The 13,881-nt window shown below is 34.4% G+C and overlaps 1 protein-coding gene across 4 annotated transcripts in view; it reads right to left on the bottom strand.

The window, feature by feature from the left end:
* The window catches only part of SLF1 (SMC5-SMC6 complex localization factor 1), a 67,089-nt gene that overhangs the window by 30,958 nt on the left and 22,250 nt on the right, over positions 1-13,881 (bottom strand). For all 4 annotated transcript variants that reach the window (XM_023523292.1, XM_023523301.1, XM_011378081.2 and 1 more), the window contains exons 5-7: positions 10,756-10,918; positions 5,455-5,598; positions 3,914-4,060 (exon numbers count right to left, since the gene is read on the bottom strand). In XM_023523292.1, coding sequence (XP_023379060.1) covers positions 3,914-4,060; positions 5,455-5,598; positions 10,756-10,918 — 454 coding nt within the window. The remainder of the gene's footprint in view (positions 1-3,913; positions 4,061-5,454; positions 5,599-10,755; positions 10,919-13,881) is intronic.

Raw genomic sequence — 13,881 nt, 5'->3', positions numbered from 1 at the left:
CAAAAAGCATCATGGACATACAGGGAAGAACTCCACTATCTGGCTTTTAGGGCAAGGGAGGGAGCAGCAGCTGTCTCCAGAACAGAAGTGGTAGCAGGCATCTTTGTTGTTTTGTTGAACCCTCCCGCTACCCAGTATGCAGGCACAGGTAGGCACCAAAGCTGAGTATCAACCTGGCTACCACCACTCATCCCACCCTGTTGATTCCTGTAGACACAACCTCACACAACTCCTACCCAGGCTGAACCTCTTTCAGGAGCTGTTCATCACAAAACAGCCAGGCTTGGTCCATGCTGCAGCCTTTACTAAAATCTCCCAAAGGTCCACAAACCCCAAATAAACAGCAGCTGGCCTTAGCATATCCTGAACTTCTTGCTATGTGGCCCCAAGATAAGCACTAGTGGCAGGTGACCTTGGTTCAAGGCATAGCCTCTCCCCGGCCCCTCCAAGCCCTGTTAGGTGGCAACAAACTGCAGATCACTTTGTAGCTCCTACCAGGTGGCCCTAGGCTGGACACAAGCAGCAGCTAATCTTGGCCTGCATCAGAGTCCCTCTAAAGAGGCCCCAGAACCAACACACCTGGTGGCTGGCCTCAGACCACATCAGAATACCACTCAGTTAGTACCACAGATGACATATCCGAAGGCTGGACTCAGTGGGCACGAGAACTCCACTAAAGCAAATCCTACTCTACAGGATAAGCTGTAGTCTGCTATAGTCACAACCAATCTTCACAGCCAGTCAGCCAACAACAAAGCTCAACTGCAACAAGAGAATACACAGAACCCATATAAGAGCCACCCATAGAGTACCTGGCTCAGGTAACCAGAGAGACTGTGCTGGGCCCCATTGGACATCTACTATGTAAGGCTACCCTGCCAAGACTGGGATACATAGAGATCTACCTACTACAAAGAAACAAACACGGGGGCGGGGCAGCCAAAATGAGGAGACAGAAAACAAACAAACAAACAAACAAACAAAAAACACGTCCCAAATGAAAGAACGGGACAAAAATCCAGAATAAGAACTAAATGAAACAGACACAAGCAATGTACCACATACAGACTTCAAAACACTGGTTATAAAGATGTTCAATGAATTTAGGGGAAGAATAGATGAACTCAGAACAAGGAGACAGAAACCGTAAAAAAAAGAAAATCAGAAATGAAGAGCAGATTAGATGCTATCAGCAGCACAGTAAATGAAGCAGAGGACTGAATCAGAGATTTGGAAGACAAATGTAATGAAAAACAGCCAATCGAAATAGCAAAGATAAAGAAAGAATAAAAAAAAAAAAATGAGGATAGTTTAAGGGACCTCCGGAGTACTGGAAGGAGAAGAGAGAGTACAATAAATTGAAAAACTTTTTGAAAAAATACTGATGGAAAACTTCTCTAACCTGGCAAAGGAAATAAACATACAAGCCCAGAAAGCACAGAGTTCTAACCAAGATGAAACCAAAGAGGCCCACATCAATACGCATCACAAATAAAATGTCAAAGGTTGAAAACAAAGAGAGAATCTTAAAATCAGCAAGAGAAAAGAAGTTAGTTACCCACAAAAGAGCTTCTATAAGACTGTCAGCTGATTTCTCAACAGAAACTTTGCAAGTCAGGAAGGAGTGACAAAATATTCAAAGTGATAAAAAGCAAGGACCAACCAAGATTACTCTATCCAACAAAGCTATCATTTAGAATCGAAGGGCAGATAAAGAGCCTCCCAGACAAGAAAAAGCTAAAAGGGTTCAACAACACCAAACCAGTATTATAAGAAATGTTAAAGGGACTTCTTTAAGAAAGAGAAAAAAAAAATAAAAAGATCGAAAATATGAATAAGAAAATGGAAATAACGACATACCCATCAAAAACTACTTGAAATGTAAATGGATTAAATGCTCTAATCAAAAGATATAGGGTGGCTGAATGGATAAAAAAGCAAGACCCTTACATGCTGCCTACAAGAAACCCACTTTACATCAAAAGACACACACGGACTGAAATTAAAGGAATGAAAAAGATATTTCACGCAAATGGAAACGAAAAGAAAAACTGGGGTACCAATATTTATATCAGATAAAATAAACTTAAAAAAAGACTATAATAAGAGACAAAAAAGGACATTTCATGATAAAGGAATCAATCCAAGAAGAGGATAAAACCCTCGTAAACTTTTACACACCCAATGTAGCAGCACCTAAATATATAAAGCAAATATTGATGAATATAAAGGGAGAGATCAACAGTAATACAGTAATAGTAGAGGATTTAAACACCCCACTGACACCAATGAATAGATCATCCAGACATAAAATGAACAAGGAAACAAGAGCCTTAAATGACACATTAGATCATATGGATTTAATTAAAATTGTTAAAACATTTCACCTCAAAGCAGCAGAATATACATTCTTTTCAAGCGCACATGGAACATTTTCCAGGAGAGATGACATGTTAGGCCATTAAACAAGTCTCAATAAATTTAGGAAGATTAAAATCACATCAAGCATCTTCTTTGATCACAATGGTCATAACTAGATATCAATTACAAGAAGAAAACTGAAAAATACACAAACATATGGAGGTTAAATAACATGCTACTAAATGATGCATAGTTTAAGGACAAGATCAAAGAAGAAATCCAAAGATACTTTGAAACAAATGAAAAATGAAAACAAAATGACCCAAAATCTATGGGATACAGCCAAGTTAGTTCTAAGAGGGAAATTCATGGCAATACAGGCCTACCTCAAGAAACAAGAAAAACTTCAAACAATCTATCCTTATACCTAAAGTAGCTAGAAAAAGAACAAAGTCCAAAGTGAGTAGAAAGAAGGAAATAATAAAGATCAGAACAAAATAGAGTCTAAAAATAGGGTACTAGACTAATGGGGGTGATCACTTCCTATGTTATATAAATGTCTAATCACTAGCTGTACACATGAAACTAATATATTGAATGTCAACTGTATTTAAAAATAAAAACAAAAAAGTTATATATAACAGGAAATCTTATTCACTGTTAGAGGGGGTATACATATATTAATAAAATATTTTGGAAATCAGTTTGGTATTACTTAGTACAACTGAACATGCACAGTCCTTATGGCAGTAATTCCACTCCTAGGAATATATCCTGAACCAGAGAAACTCCTGAACATGTGCACCAAGAGTAATGTATGAACATGTTCACACTGTCATGGCAGAAATGTTCATAACTGCAAAAATCAACCAATCAATAAAACATAAACCAACATAAAGAAATATATAATCATGAAACAATGGAACATTATATACACCAGAAAAAAAAGCAAGTCACAAAAGACTATAATACCATGAATTACAAAAGTTCATAAATAGGTAAAACTACAGGGATACACTATTAAGGAGGGGTCCCCCAGGCTGTGGCCCGTTAGGAACCAGGCTGCACAGCAGGAGGTGAGCGAAGCTTCATCTGCTCCTCAGTGCTAGTCTAGCATCACTGCCTCAGCTCCACCTCAGATAACCAAGCATTAGATTCTCATAGAAGCACCGGTCCCTGGTACCAAAAAGGTTGGCGATCACTGCTGTTAAGGATACGTATTATTAGAGATACATACATTGTTAGTAAAATTACAACAAAAAACAAGAAAATAATTAAAGTAAATGTTAAGACAGAGGTTACCTTAGAGGAAGAAGAGAAAGTAATAGTTTGGAAATAACATTCATGGGGTGTTAAAAAAATGAGAATGCTCTATTTCCTAACCTAAGTGGTGAGTATATAACACTCGTTTTTTAATTCTTTAAAAAAATTGTACGCAAATGCTTTATAACACTTTCGTACATATAATTAAATAACCATTTCATAAATGACATACTTGGTAAATTTAGAAGAGCTATAAAATATAAATTATTTTTAATTTGGAAAATCTTACCTGATTTCCATATGTGTGCCTTCCTAAGGCATTTCTCATTTTAATAAATTTCAAATCTTTACTGGAATCTCTGAATTTTTCTTTTTTGTGGTGTTCAGTGAAAATAGAAGTAACATTAACATCTTCATCAAGATTTGGCATTTTTTTCTGCATGTTTGTAAAAATATTTTAATTGGTCTGTGGATTAACCATAGCTTCAACATAACCAATTCAATTCACAACAGAAAAACTCACTGAGGAAGGTAGGTTTTATAAAACATAAATAATGAGATTAAATATAGTAAAGAGCCTTGTAGTTATATTACATAAAACTTTTTTATAGGACATAGGTATAATATTAAACAGAGAAAAAAGTATCACAAACCATATTATTTATTCATTATACTAAGAAACTTATTTTTAAAACTAGAAATTTCTACTAGAGAATTTCTAAATTTCTGAATTTCTAAAAAGAACTCAAGATGTATATAAAGTGTATTTTTGTTTCTATATCTTTCATGAAATCTCCTTTTATTTTTTCTATGTTAAATAAAACTAAATTTAATAACTCCATTATTCCTTACTGAATTAAAAAAAATATATTATACCGTGGTCTACAATGCCTATTTCAACAGATACATCAATTTAAAAAGCCTCTTATTAAGACCATGTACACGTAGCTAATTATAGAAAGTCGTCTTATAAGTCACATAGAAATCAATTGTACTTTGGAAAAGCCAGGAAAAAACTGCAAAAATACTTTAAGCTCTTGAAAAGTTTTATCTAACCTCTCCATATATAATTTCTTAAGATACTGTTCAGTTAAGAAGTTCCAAATTGTTTTTAAAATTCTTTGTGAAATTGTTGACAGGTGCAGTAAAAACAATTTTTAATTTCTAGTTGCATTTAAAAATATTTTAGTTTAGACCAATTAATAATTGCTAGGCTAATGATTTGGTAAATCAACTAAAGAATTTGCTTTATAAAACACAATATGAAACTGAACATAATTGAACATTAGCTTTTCCAGGGTAGAACAATGCTTTCTTTTGGTTGCTGCTATTTGAAAAATTTTACTTGAGAGCCACAACATATGCTTTCTTAAGGTACTTTTCATTGCTCAACATCCTTCCTGTTTTTTGTTTTTCATATTTAGTCAAAACAAATCATCTGTGTCATTTTAAAAATTTTGTTCTATGAAGTAAAATACTTGAATTTAGACCATGAATTATGAATATACATATTGCTGACAGATAAGAACTCTTTATAAAACACACATATTAAACATACAGAAGAATTTTAATTACCATGTGTTGAAGATATAGTATATATTTGGAACTGTGTGTTTCTATATTCATATATACTTTATTTCAATAAGAGTCTCAAAACAGAGACACAGGGCAATATCCTACTATGCTCAAATCATTGATCATAAAACAGAGAGCTGGGTTTGAACACTTAGCTCTCTGATTCCAAAATCCATGTTATTGCCACCATACATTACCTCTCAAACAATTATGTATGAAAAAGAAACGTGCATTTTTTAGCCTATAAAGCCTTACCTGGGTTCTACTTGTGGTCTCTCTGAAGGCATCTTTCATTTCAAGAAATGCCATATTTTTCCTGAAATCTCTGTTTTTTTCTTGATTGCTATACTTTGTCCAAACAGAATTGGTTTGGGAGTCTTCATCATTCTGAATTTCTTTCTGAATGTGTGTAAAAATGGTTTGGGCAATCAATTAAGTATAATTTTAATATACTGTCCTTATTATGGTATTCAACTTTATGATTGCAAAACTTTGGTAGTCAAACAAATAGGTAAAGTACACTTTCCAAAATCAAAAGTTGTTAAACACTGTCATATTCTTTCAAGGGAAAAATCATTACAACAAAGGTCCTGAATAATAATGATTTCTGTGTATTTCAAGAAAAGTTAATGTCTTGGTGGTCTAGGATTATTCCTTTTTATGAATAATCATGAACAAAATTATTTAATCCAGCCCCTATCCAAGTTAAAGTTACAATCTAGATAAAATATTTTCAGTTTATAGATAGATTACTTCTCAGGTTATTTTTCAGTCTTTTACTGATAAAACTTCTCATTTCAAGTACACTTTACTTTGGAAAAGAGGCTGAGGAATAGCTGTATTCACAGCTCTTATTTTACTCGAATAGCAATAAAATTAGCTTCCCCTAACTCTATTTCAAACACATACTTCTTTTGCCAAGAAATCCAAGCTGATTCATAAACCACACACCAATAATTTAAAAAATGTGTGTGTGTGTGTGTGTGTGTGTGTGTGTGTAATTCTAGAAGTTAAGTAGGATAAAGAGTTGGGAGTAAAGATGAGTTCATGACATTTCCAAAAACATACTTATGAAAGGGTATTCAGAGATTCACTACCATTGTACAAAGAGACTGAAGAATCGCTGTCCTACAGAAAAATTACGATAAAAGTAAAAATGTGGTGAGGCCTATGGTGTGATCTTTGGTTCTCTTTCTCTTGTACTAAGCTTCATAAGTGAATATGAGAGCCTTTCAGCAGGCTGCATTCTTGCAGCCAGAGAATAATCCCTGAAAGTGGCTCGTTGAATTTCTTCAGTAACTCAGAAAAGTAAAATTGAAAACTCAGAAAAATGAAGATATTTCTTCCTTCTTTTTCCTGGCACCAAAGAAAGAATTACTCTAAATGTACAAACAACAGTTTCTGTTAAGGACAACTTGAAGGGGGATAAAATGAGTTTCTGGCTTTAAATTTCATATGGGTTGATAAGAGGGGGCTAAATCCTCAGCCCCAAATTGTCAAGAAATGTCTAAAATATAGGATGGATTAACCTCATATAAATTCCAGCTATACAAAATATGCAAAAGAACATACCATTATCATTAGCGATTACGCAAGAACATGTTTTCTAAACCTGAATATATTTACTCACGCATCTATTTCTAATACTATAAATGATCAGTGAATTAGAATGCATGGTATGAGCACTTCATATAAATTAACCAGTTAAAAGTCATAACCTGATAAATGGACTATGACATTTGGAAGACTTTTAAAATAAAATAACCTATATTCTATACAGCTAAACAAACGAACATACAATTTTCTCCAAACCACCAATACTTTCTCCAATTGGTTATTCTTATGAAATATATAGGAACTATTTTATTTATGTATATTCATTTCTTATTCCTTACTTTATATTTAATGTCAACTAGGTACTTTTGGTATACTGTGTCAGGGTTTTGTCTCCTTTGTGATCTAGGAAAAGAGAGCCATGTCTAGTCTATTTTATATAGTATAATGCTAAGTTCCAAACAGACGACCAAAAGCCTACTTATTCAGTAAATTATTGTGTTATCTAGGAGTCAGGAAGCACAATGTGGCAATGACTGTTAGCCTGGCTTCTGCTTCAGATGTTTAACCTGGTTCCTGTCTTAGACTGTGTATACCTATGTACTGGTCTCCAGGTCTTATTCCTTGATTTGCCATGGCATTGCCGCACAACTTGAATGAATTCATGAAGCTGGATGAAGAGCCAGAGAAGTAAAGAACAAGATTCTTTTGAGTGCCCCACAAGTTCTTAACTAGCATTTATGCCATAATTCTTAAATGATACCTCATATCCTATGATTGACTACTATGGTACTTGTTTTACAGCATCAAGTATTTTTACCCAGAAAGTGACCAGGTGAAAATCAAGGAAACCTAGTAATACCCAAAATGAGAGCAGGAAAGGGAGATCTGAGGAGAGAAGCCTTAAAATTTATTGAGAGCATGGCCTTAAATTTTTGATCTGACACAGCTGTGGAATTGTGGGCAAATTATTTAATGTGATTGTACTAATTTTGCCACCGTAAAAGGGGGCCATTATACATACCACACTGAAACATGAGATTTAAAATAAGATTAAGCATTGAAAATACTTAGCATAGTGCCTGGCACACAGTAATCACTCAGCAAATATTAGTCCAAAGTTATAGTTGTAATAATTCTCACAAAAACCAAAGTAAGGTAAATATACTAGCTTCTAAATACAAAGGAATAAATCTAGTCACAGGATAAATAACTTCCCTATGGTCAGGGAGCTAGCAAATTATAAATATATGTTACAAATTTACTGATCTAGCTCAAAGTGTATATTTTTTGGGAATCCCTGCATGTCCCTAAGACTTTTGTGGTTCGTTTTATTTTCTTTCTTAAGTAGATAGTTGAAAAAAATCTAAGTATGACTAAGTATCCTTTCCTTTTTGTGAAGCCTTCCTTGGGTAAAACAAATGAGACATGTTGATTATTTGTTCCTTTGCATTCCTATTCCTTGCACATAATTTTACCAATGCACGATACACACTAAACTGTAATTAATAGTTTCCACATTCTGTTTCCATCACTAAATAATAAGCAATTCAAAATTTGACATGTGATCTTATTCATTTTCCCTAATACATAGCATACTGCCTGGGACAGCAAAAGAGCAAAACGTTAAAGTGAAGTTAACTGATTTCTCTTCAGAAGAGATCACAAAATGCCTTATTTAGAATGAATGTTTATAAACATCTAGCTGTCTAAGCAAGAACTTATAAAACAATGTATTCTAAAAGCAAATATAAAGATTAACTGCTATTTTTAGTTGATATACTATTGCTACCCTCCAGTATTTCAGCAGCTGAATCTGAATGTTGTCAGATTACTGTAAAAAAGACTGTAGATAAAGCATACTCTATATTACACTTTATTTCTTTCCATGGAAAAAGAAAATTCAAGTACTTTAATCTGTGTAGTTAAGAATGACTTTTCTTGTGTTGACAGTTAATTCTGTATAAACTGTTCAGATAGGTAAATCAGAATGCTTTTGGTTGCAAGTAATAAAAAGCAACTCTATCTTAAACATGGAATGGCAATGTGGTCTAGCACTAAAACAGGTTTTAGGGTTGGTTAGTCCAGCAACTCAAGTATCTCAACAAGGGTTCATACTGTGTGTCTATACTTTTCTGTCTACAGAGTTGTTTTCATCCTAAAGCTATACTTTTCATAGTCAAAGAATGGTTGTTAGTGGGAATTTAGGTTACATTCTTCCATTTTCACATCTTGAAAGAGCCAGGCTGCCCAGGAGCTCTCTTTTCAGAATGAAGAATAAACTTCCCAGAAACTCTTATATACCTCTTTTCATGACCCATGGATCAGAATTGGTACCCATGCCTAAGCCAATCACTGTCAAGGGTAATGAGATTATCTATAGTTCAAGCAGATCCATTCCTTGAACTAAAGTCGAATTTCCAATCTACAGTTCTGATACTCAGTAATTATATAATAATGTATTGCATCTATTCTTAGAGAAATTATGGCAGACTTTTGAGTCTTCCATTAATTTAATAAACACAAAATGTGAACACATGCGCCAGGCTTTATGCAAGATGATTCAGATATAGCTATGGAAAACACAGACTTCATCCTTGATGATACAGTACTTTTGGTTGAGAGAGGGAATAGATGTTAACTAAGTAATCGGCCAATTAATTAATTACAATTATGGCAAGTACTATAAAGCAAAATAAAGGTATAAGAACACATTAGGTGAACTTAATGAGATCAAGAGGCTTCCTTGAAGAGGCAACACTATCACCAGAACTCGAATGATGAGAAGAAGGCAGGCAAGCACAGGGAGTGAGAGAGTAGTAGGAAGAAACTTGGAAGGCAGAGAATATAACTTTTGAGAAGACACTGAGGTGGGAAGTAGCTTAGCCTATTTAAGAAACTGGGGGGAGACAGTTTTGTTAGAGTATAGTGGGCATAGAAAAAAAAAAAAACAATGGAAAGGGTAGGAGTGACAGGAATCCTGTGGGAACTTAAAGTCCTGTTAGAGGTTTAGAATTTTATCCTGAGGGCAATGAGAAGCCATTGCAGGGTTTTAAGTAGGAGAGTGACAGGATCAGAATTGTTTTAGGAAGAACATTTTGGCTGCTCCTTCTAAATGAAGTAGCATGGAATAGAGAAAGAAAAAGAGTAATTAGGAAATTAGCAAGAGAAAAAAGGTAAAGTAACAGGAAGATTAATTAGGAATCTATTCCAGGAACACAGGGGAAAGAAGATGAATTCAATATGATGTTAGTATAGGGAGAAAAGCAGTTTGATTCAAGAGGTATCTGAAATAAAATCAATAGGACTTGGTAATTGACAAGATGTGGAGAATACCAGAAACAAAGGTTTCAAGGGTGATTCATCTCTAACATAAATTATTAGATAAAAGGTTTTGGTATCTATTGAGATGACAAATACTGAAGAGCCAGTTTTTCCTAGAAGATAAAGATTCAGTTTTTAGACATAGTGAGGTTTCTTTTCTATCTTGAGTGACCCTTCTGAAAAATTCTTCTTTGCTTAATTCCTGAGGGTTTCTTCTAGGGTTGTTCCCATTTACACAACTTAAAGATTTGTGGTATTGGACCAAGTGGAAAGAGAGAGGCAAAAGAAGAAGAATATATTTCTAATCCTTAGAAATAGTTCCCTCTTTTCCAAATGATAAAATAAACCCAAACTTTTCATGATACTATAGTCCACTGCTATTTTATTTACACTGACATTAAAATGCTTAAAATTATTTTGTAGCAAACATTACTGAAGCAATGAAAACAAGAGTAGAAACTCAAAAGAAGACAAATTTTAAATTTAATAAGCTTCTTTCAGATTTATCAAAAGTATACTCAAATGCTTAAATTGAGAGCAACAGCCTTAAAAATGTCATTTAAATTATTTCCAATCACAGTTTCAAAATTCAGAAATTAATTTAATTTTACTATATTTCACTATATTGATATTTTATAAAATAAACAATTTTAAATGTGTACTATTTATTTTACTTACCTCTAAAAGAAAATCTCCTAGATACTGAATTGGATAAAATGGAGCCTTAAAGTTATCTTTTTCTTGCTCAGCCTTGATTCTTGCATTACTGGCAATCACATGAGTTATTCCGCTTGGTGAACTTTTTGGTAAAATAATATTTGCTTTTCCAGCCTCCAAAACTCTAAATAAAAATGCAAATAGTATAGAAAGTATTTTTTAAAAAATAAATATATTCAGTCAAATTATCTAGATCAGTTACTTCCTAGGAGTAGGAGTGGAACTTTCTGAAAGAAGTCAATTCTTTTGGGTTACTTGAGTGTCATGGAAAATAACTACTGTAGTCATTTCTTAAATTATAAGTTGTTCGAAGCAGACATCTAAGAAATCAGACTATTCTTTCTACTTGTACATTTGGTATGGGAAAGGCTTTTAAGAATGAAAAAATATTAAATTTATTCCCTAAGAAAAAGTAGGCCCAATAAGCAAAAAGAAAAAACAAAACAAAACAATGAAAGAAGTCTAAGGAAATAGCTACTTCAGAAGGCAACATACTTCCAAGAAAATCATGTCAACCTTCCTCTAAAAACTTAGTTTTTGAAAAAGTTTAACTCTGATATTAAGAAATACACTTTATATTTAGCTTAGAAGACACACAAACAGATATACACATATAAAAGTTGCATGAAAGCTCTGTTTTCACTTAGGATTGAGAAAGCTGCAAAAGAACAGTTACCACCTAACAATAAGAAAAAACCAAGTCTACAAAAATCATAATTTTTCATGAACCCATCAGAGAACTGAAGTAACAAGCCAACAAAGAAAAAGAATTTCCCAAGAGTGATAAGCCCCTTTGTGAAGAGATATTGCCAAGGCACCAGAGAGAAGTGGCTGTCATAAAAGTAGGAAAGAATCAGGTAAAATTTTAATAAATTTAAGGCCAAGTGTAGGTAGCATGACACTTTAACTGAAAGTATAACTGAAAGTTCCTGACACAAGGAAAGCGCATTCTCACTTGCAGCCCCTTTGCCACAGACCTCTATAGTGTACGCATGAAAAAGGTAATAGAAGGAGCACAGTGGGCCAGTGGGAATTGGCTGCCACCAAGAAAAAGATATAAATCCAGGCCCACTTCCCTGGATCTTTCTCATTAGAAGCAAAAGCCTTAAGTCATTTGGGTAAGGTAAGTCTTCTACCTTCATAACCCTGGAAAGGTGTACTGCTTCTGTTGGAGGAGTAGAAGTAAAACCCATCTACTTCTGGGGAGGGGTAAGAAAACCTGCTGTGCGACCCTCCCCCCAGAAATCCACTATTTCTGGTTGAGGAATTGAAGCAAAAGCCATCTGACTGGGAGCGGGGGTGCGGGGGTGCGGGGGTGGGGGCGGCGGAGCACAGCAGCAAGAATGCCACTTGGACTTAGAATACAAAGCATAAGGGAGTGGATGGAGATACTTTCTTACCCAAGAACCTGCTCACAGACAGCAGGCAGAATTTGGCTGCCATGGAGGACTGACACATAAACACTGAGAAAATCCCAACCCCAAAGTCCACGAAAACAAGAACACTTAAGACAGAGGCTTATCTAGCCAAACTGAGTAAACACTTACTCTTACTCTCACCCTAGAAATGAGTAACAAGCAAGAGAGGAAGAGTATGAAGAAACTATCAAAAGTTGAAGGTGAAGCAAGAAGACTAATTAAAAACATACCAATACCCCAGGCTCAATAGTAAGTGGAAAAAAACAATAGCCCGTTGCTGGAGTAAATTAAAATGACGCAGTGAAGGTGACTATAGCATTAATAAAACCCAAATCAATTCAGAAAAAAGCAGGAGTAGCGGTACTAATATCAGACAAAACAGACTTCAAAATAAAAAGGTAAAGAAAGATACCAAGGGATACTTCATAATGATAAAGGGAGTCATACACCAAGAAGGCATAAAACTTATTAATCTCTATGCTCCCAATCAGGGAGCCCGAAATATGTAAAGCACTTACTAACAGACCTAATGGGAGAAACAGACCAAAACACTATCATAGTAGGGGAACTAAATACCCTACTGTCGGATATGGACAGATTATTCAAACAGAAAGCCAATAAGGAATTAACATCCTTAAATGACACTTCAGACAAACTGGACATAATCGACATTTACAGTCTTTCATCCCAAAACAGCGGCTTATACATTCTTCTCTAGTGCGCATAGAACATTCTCAAGGATTAACCACATATTGGGACACAGAGATAGCCTCAACAAATATAAGAGGGTTGAAATCATACCAACCATATTCTCTGATCATAATGCTTTGAAGTTGGAGATCAATCGTAAAAAGAAAGTGGAAAGAACCACAAATACATGGAGATGAAACAACATGCTACTGAAGAATAACTGGGTCAGAGAAGAAATAAAAAGAGAGATCAAGAGATACATAGAAATGAATGATAATACATAAGTACAACTTATCAAAAATTTTGGGACACAGCAAAAGCGGTCAGAAGAGGAAAGTTCATATCTTTACAGGCCTATCTCCAAACACAAGAATGAGCCCAAGTAAACAACCTAATGCTTCATCTTAAAAAACGAGAAAAGGAAGAACAAATGAAACCTAAAATTGGCAGAAGGAAAGAAATCATCAAAATTAGAGCAGAAATAAATCAAACTGAAAACAAAAAAACAATAGAAAAAAATAAATGCAACAAAGAGCTGGTTCTTTGAGGTTAAGAAAATTGACAAACCCCTGGTGAGATTCACTAAAGAAAAAAGAGAAAGGACACAAATAAACAAAAAATCAGGGATGAAAGAGGAGAAATTATGATAGAAACCATAAAAATATGAAGGATCATACAATATTACTATGAAAAAGTATATAACAACAAATTAAATAACCCGGAAGAAATGGACAGGTACTTAGAAAGGTGCAACCTTCCTAGACTGAATTAAGAAGAACTGGAAAATCTAAACAGACCAATCAGCAGTATGGAAATTGAAACAATCATCAAAAATCTACCAAAAAGTAAAAGTCCAGGACCAGATGGCTTCACCAGTGAATTCTACCAAACATTCAAAGAAGATTTAATACCTCTTCTCCTCAAACTCTTCCAAAAAAACTGAAGAGGAGACAATACTTTCCAACGCAATTTATGAGGC

The sequence above is a fragment of the Pteropus vampyrus genome, unplaced genomic scaffold (assembly GCF_000151845.1).
Source record: "Pteropus vampyrus isolate Shadow unplaced genomic scaffold, Pvam_2.0 Scaffold11, whole genome shotgun sequence".
NCBI lineage: Eukaryota > Metazoa > Chordata > Mammalia > Chiroptera > Pteropodidae > Pteropus > Pteropus vampyrus.
This window is presented reverse-complemented; position numbering and strand designations above follow the sequence as displayed.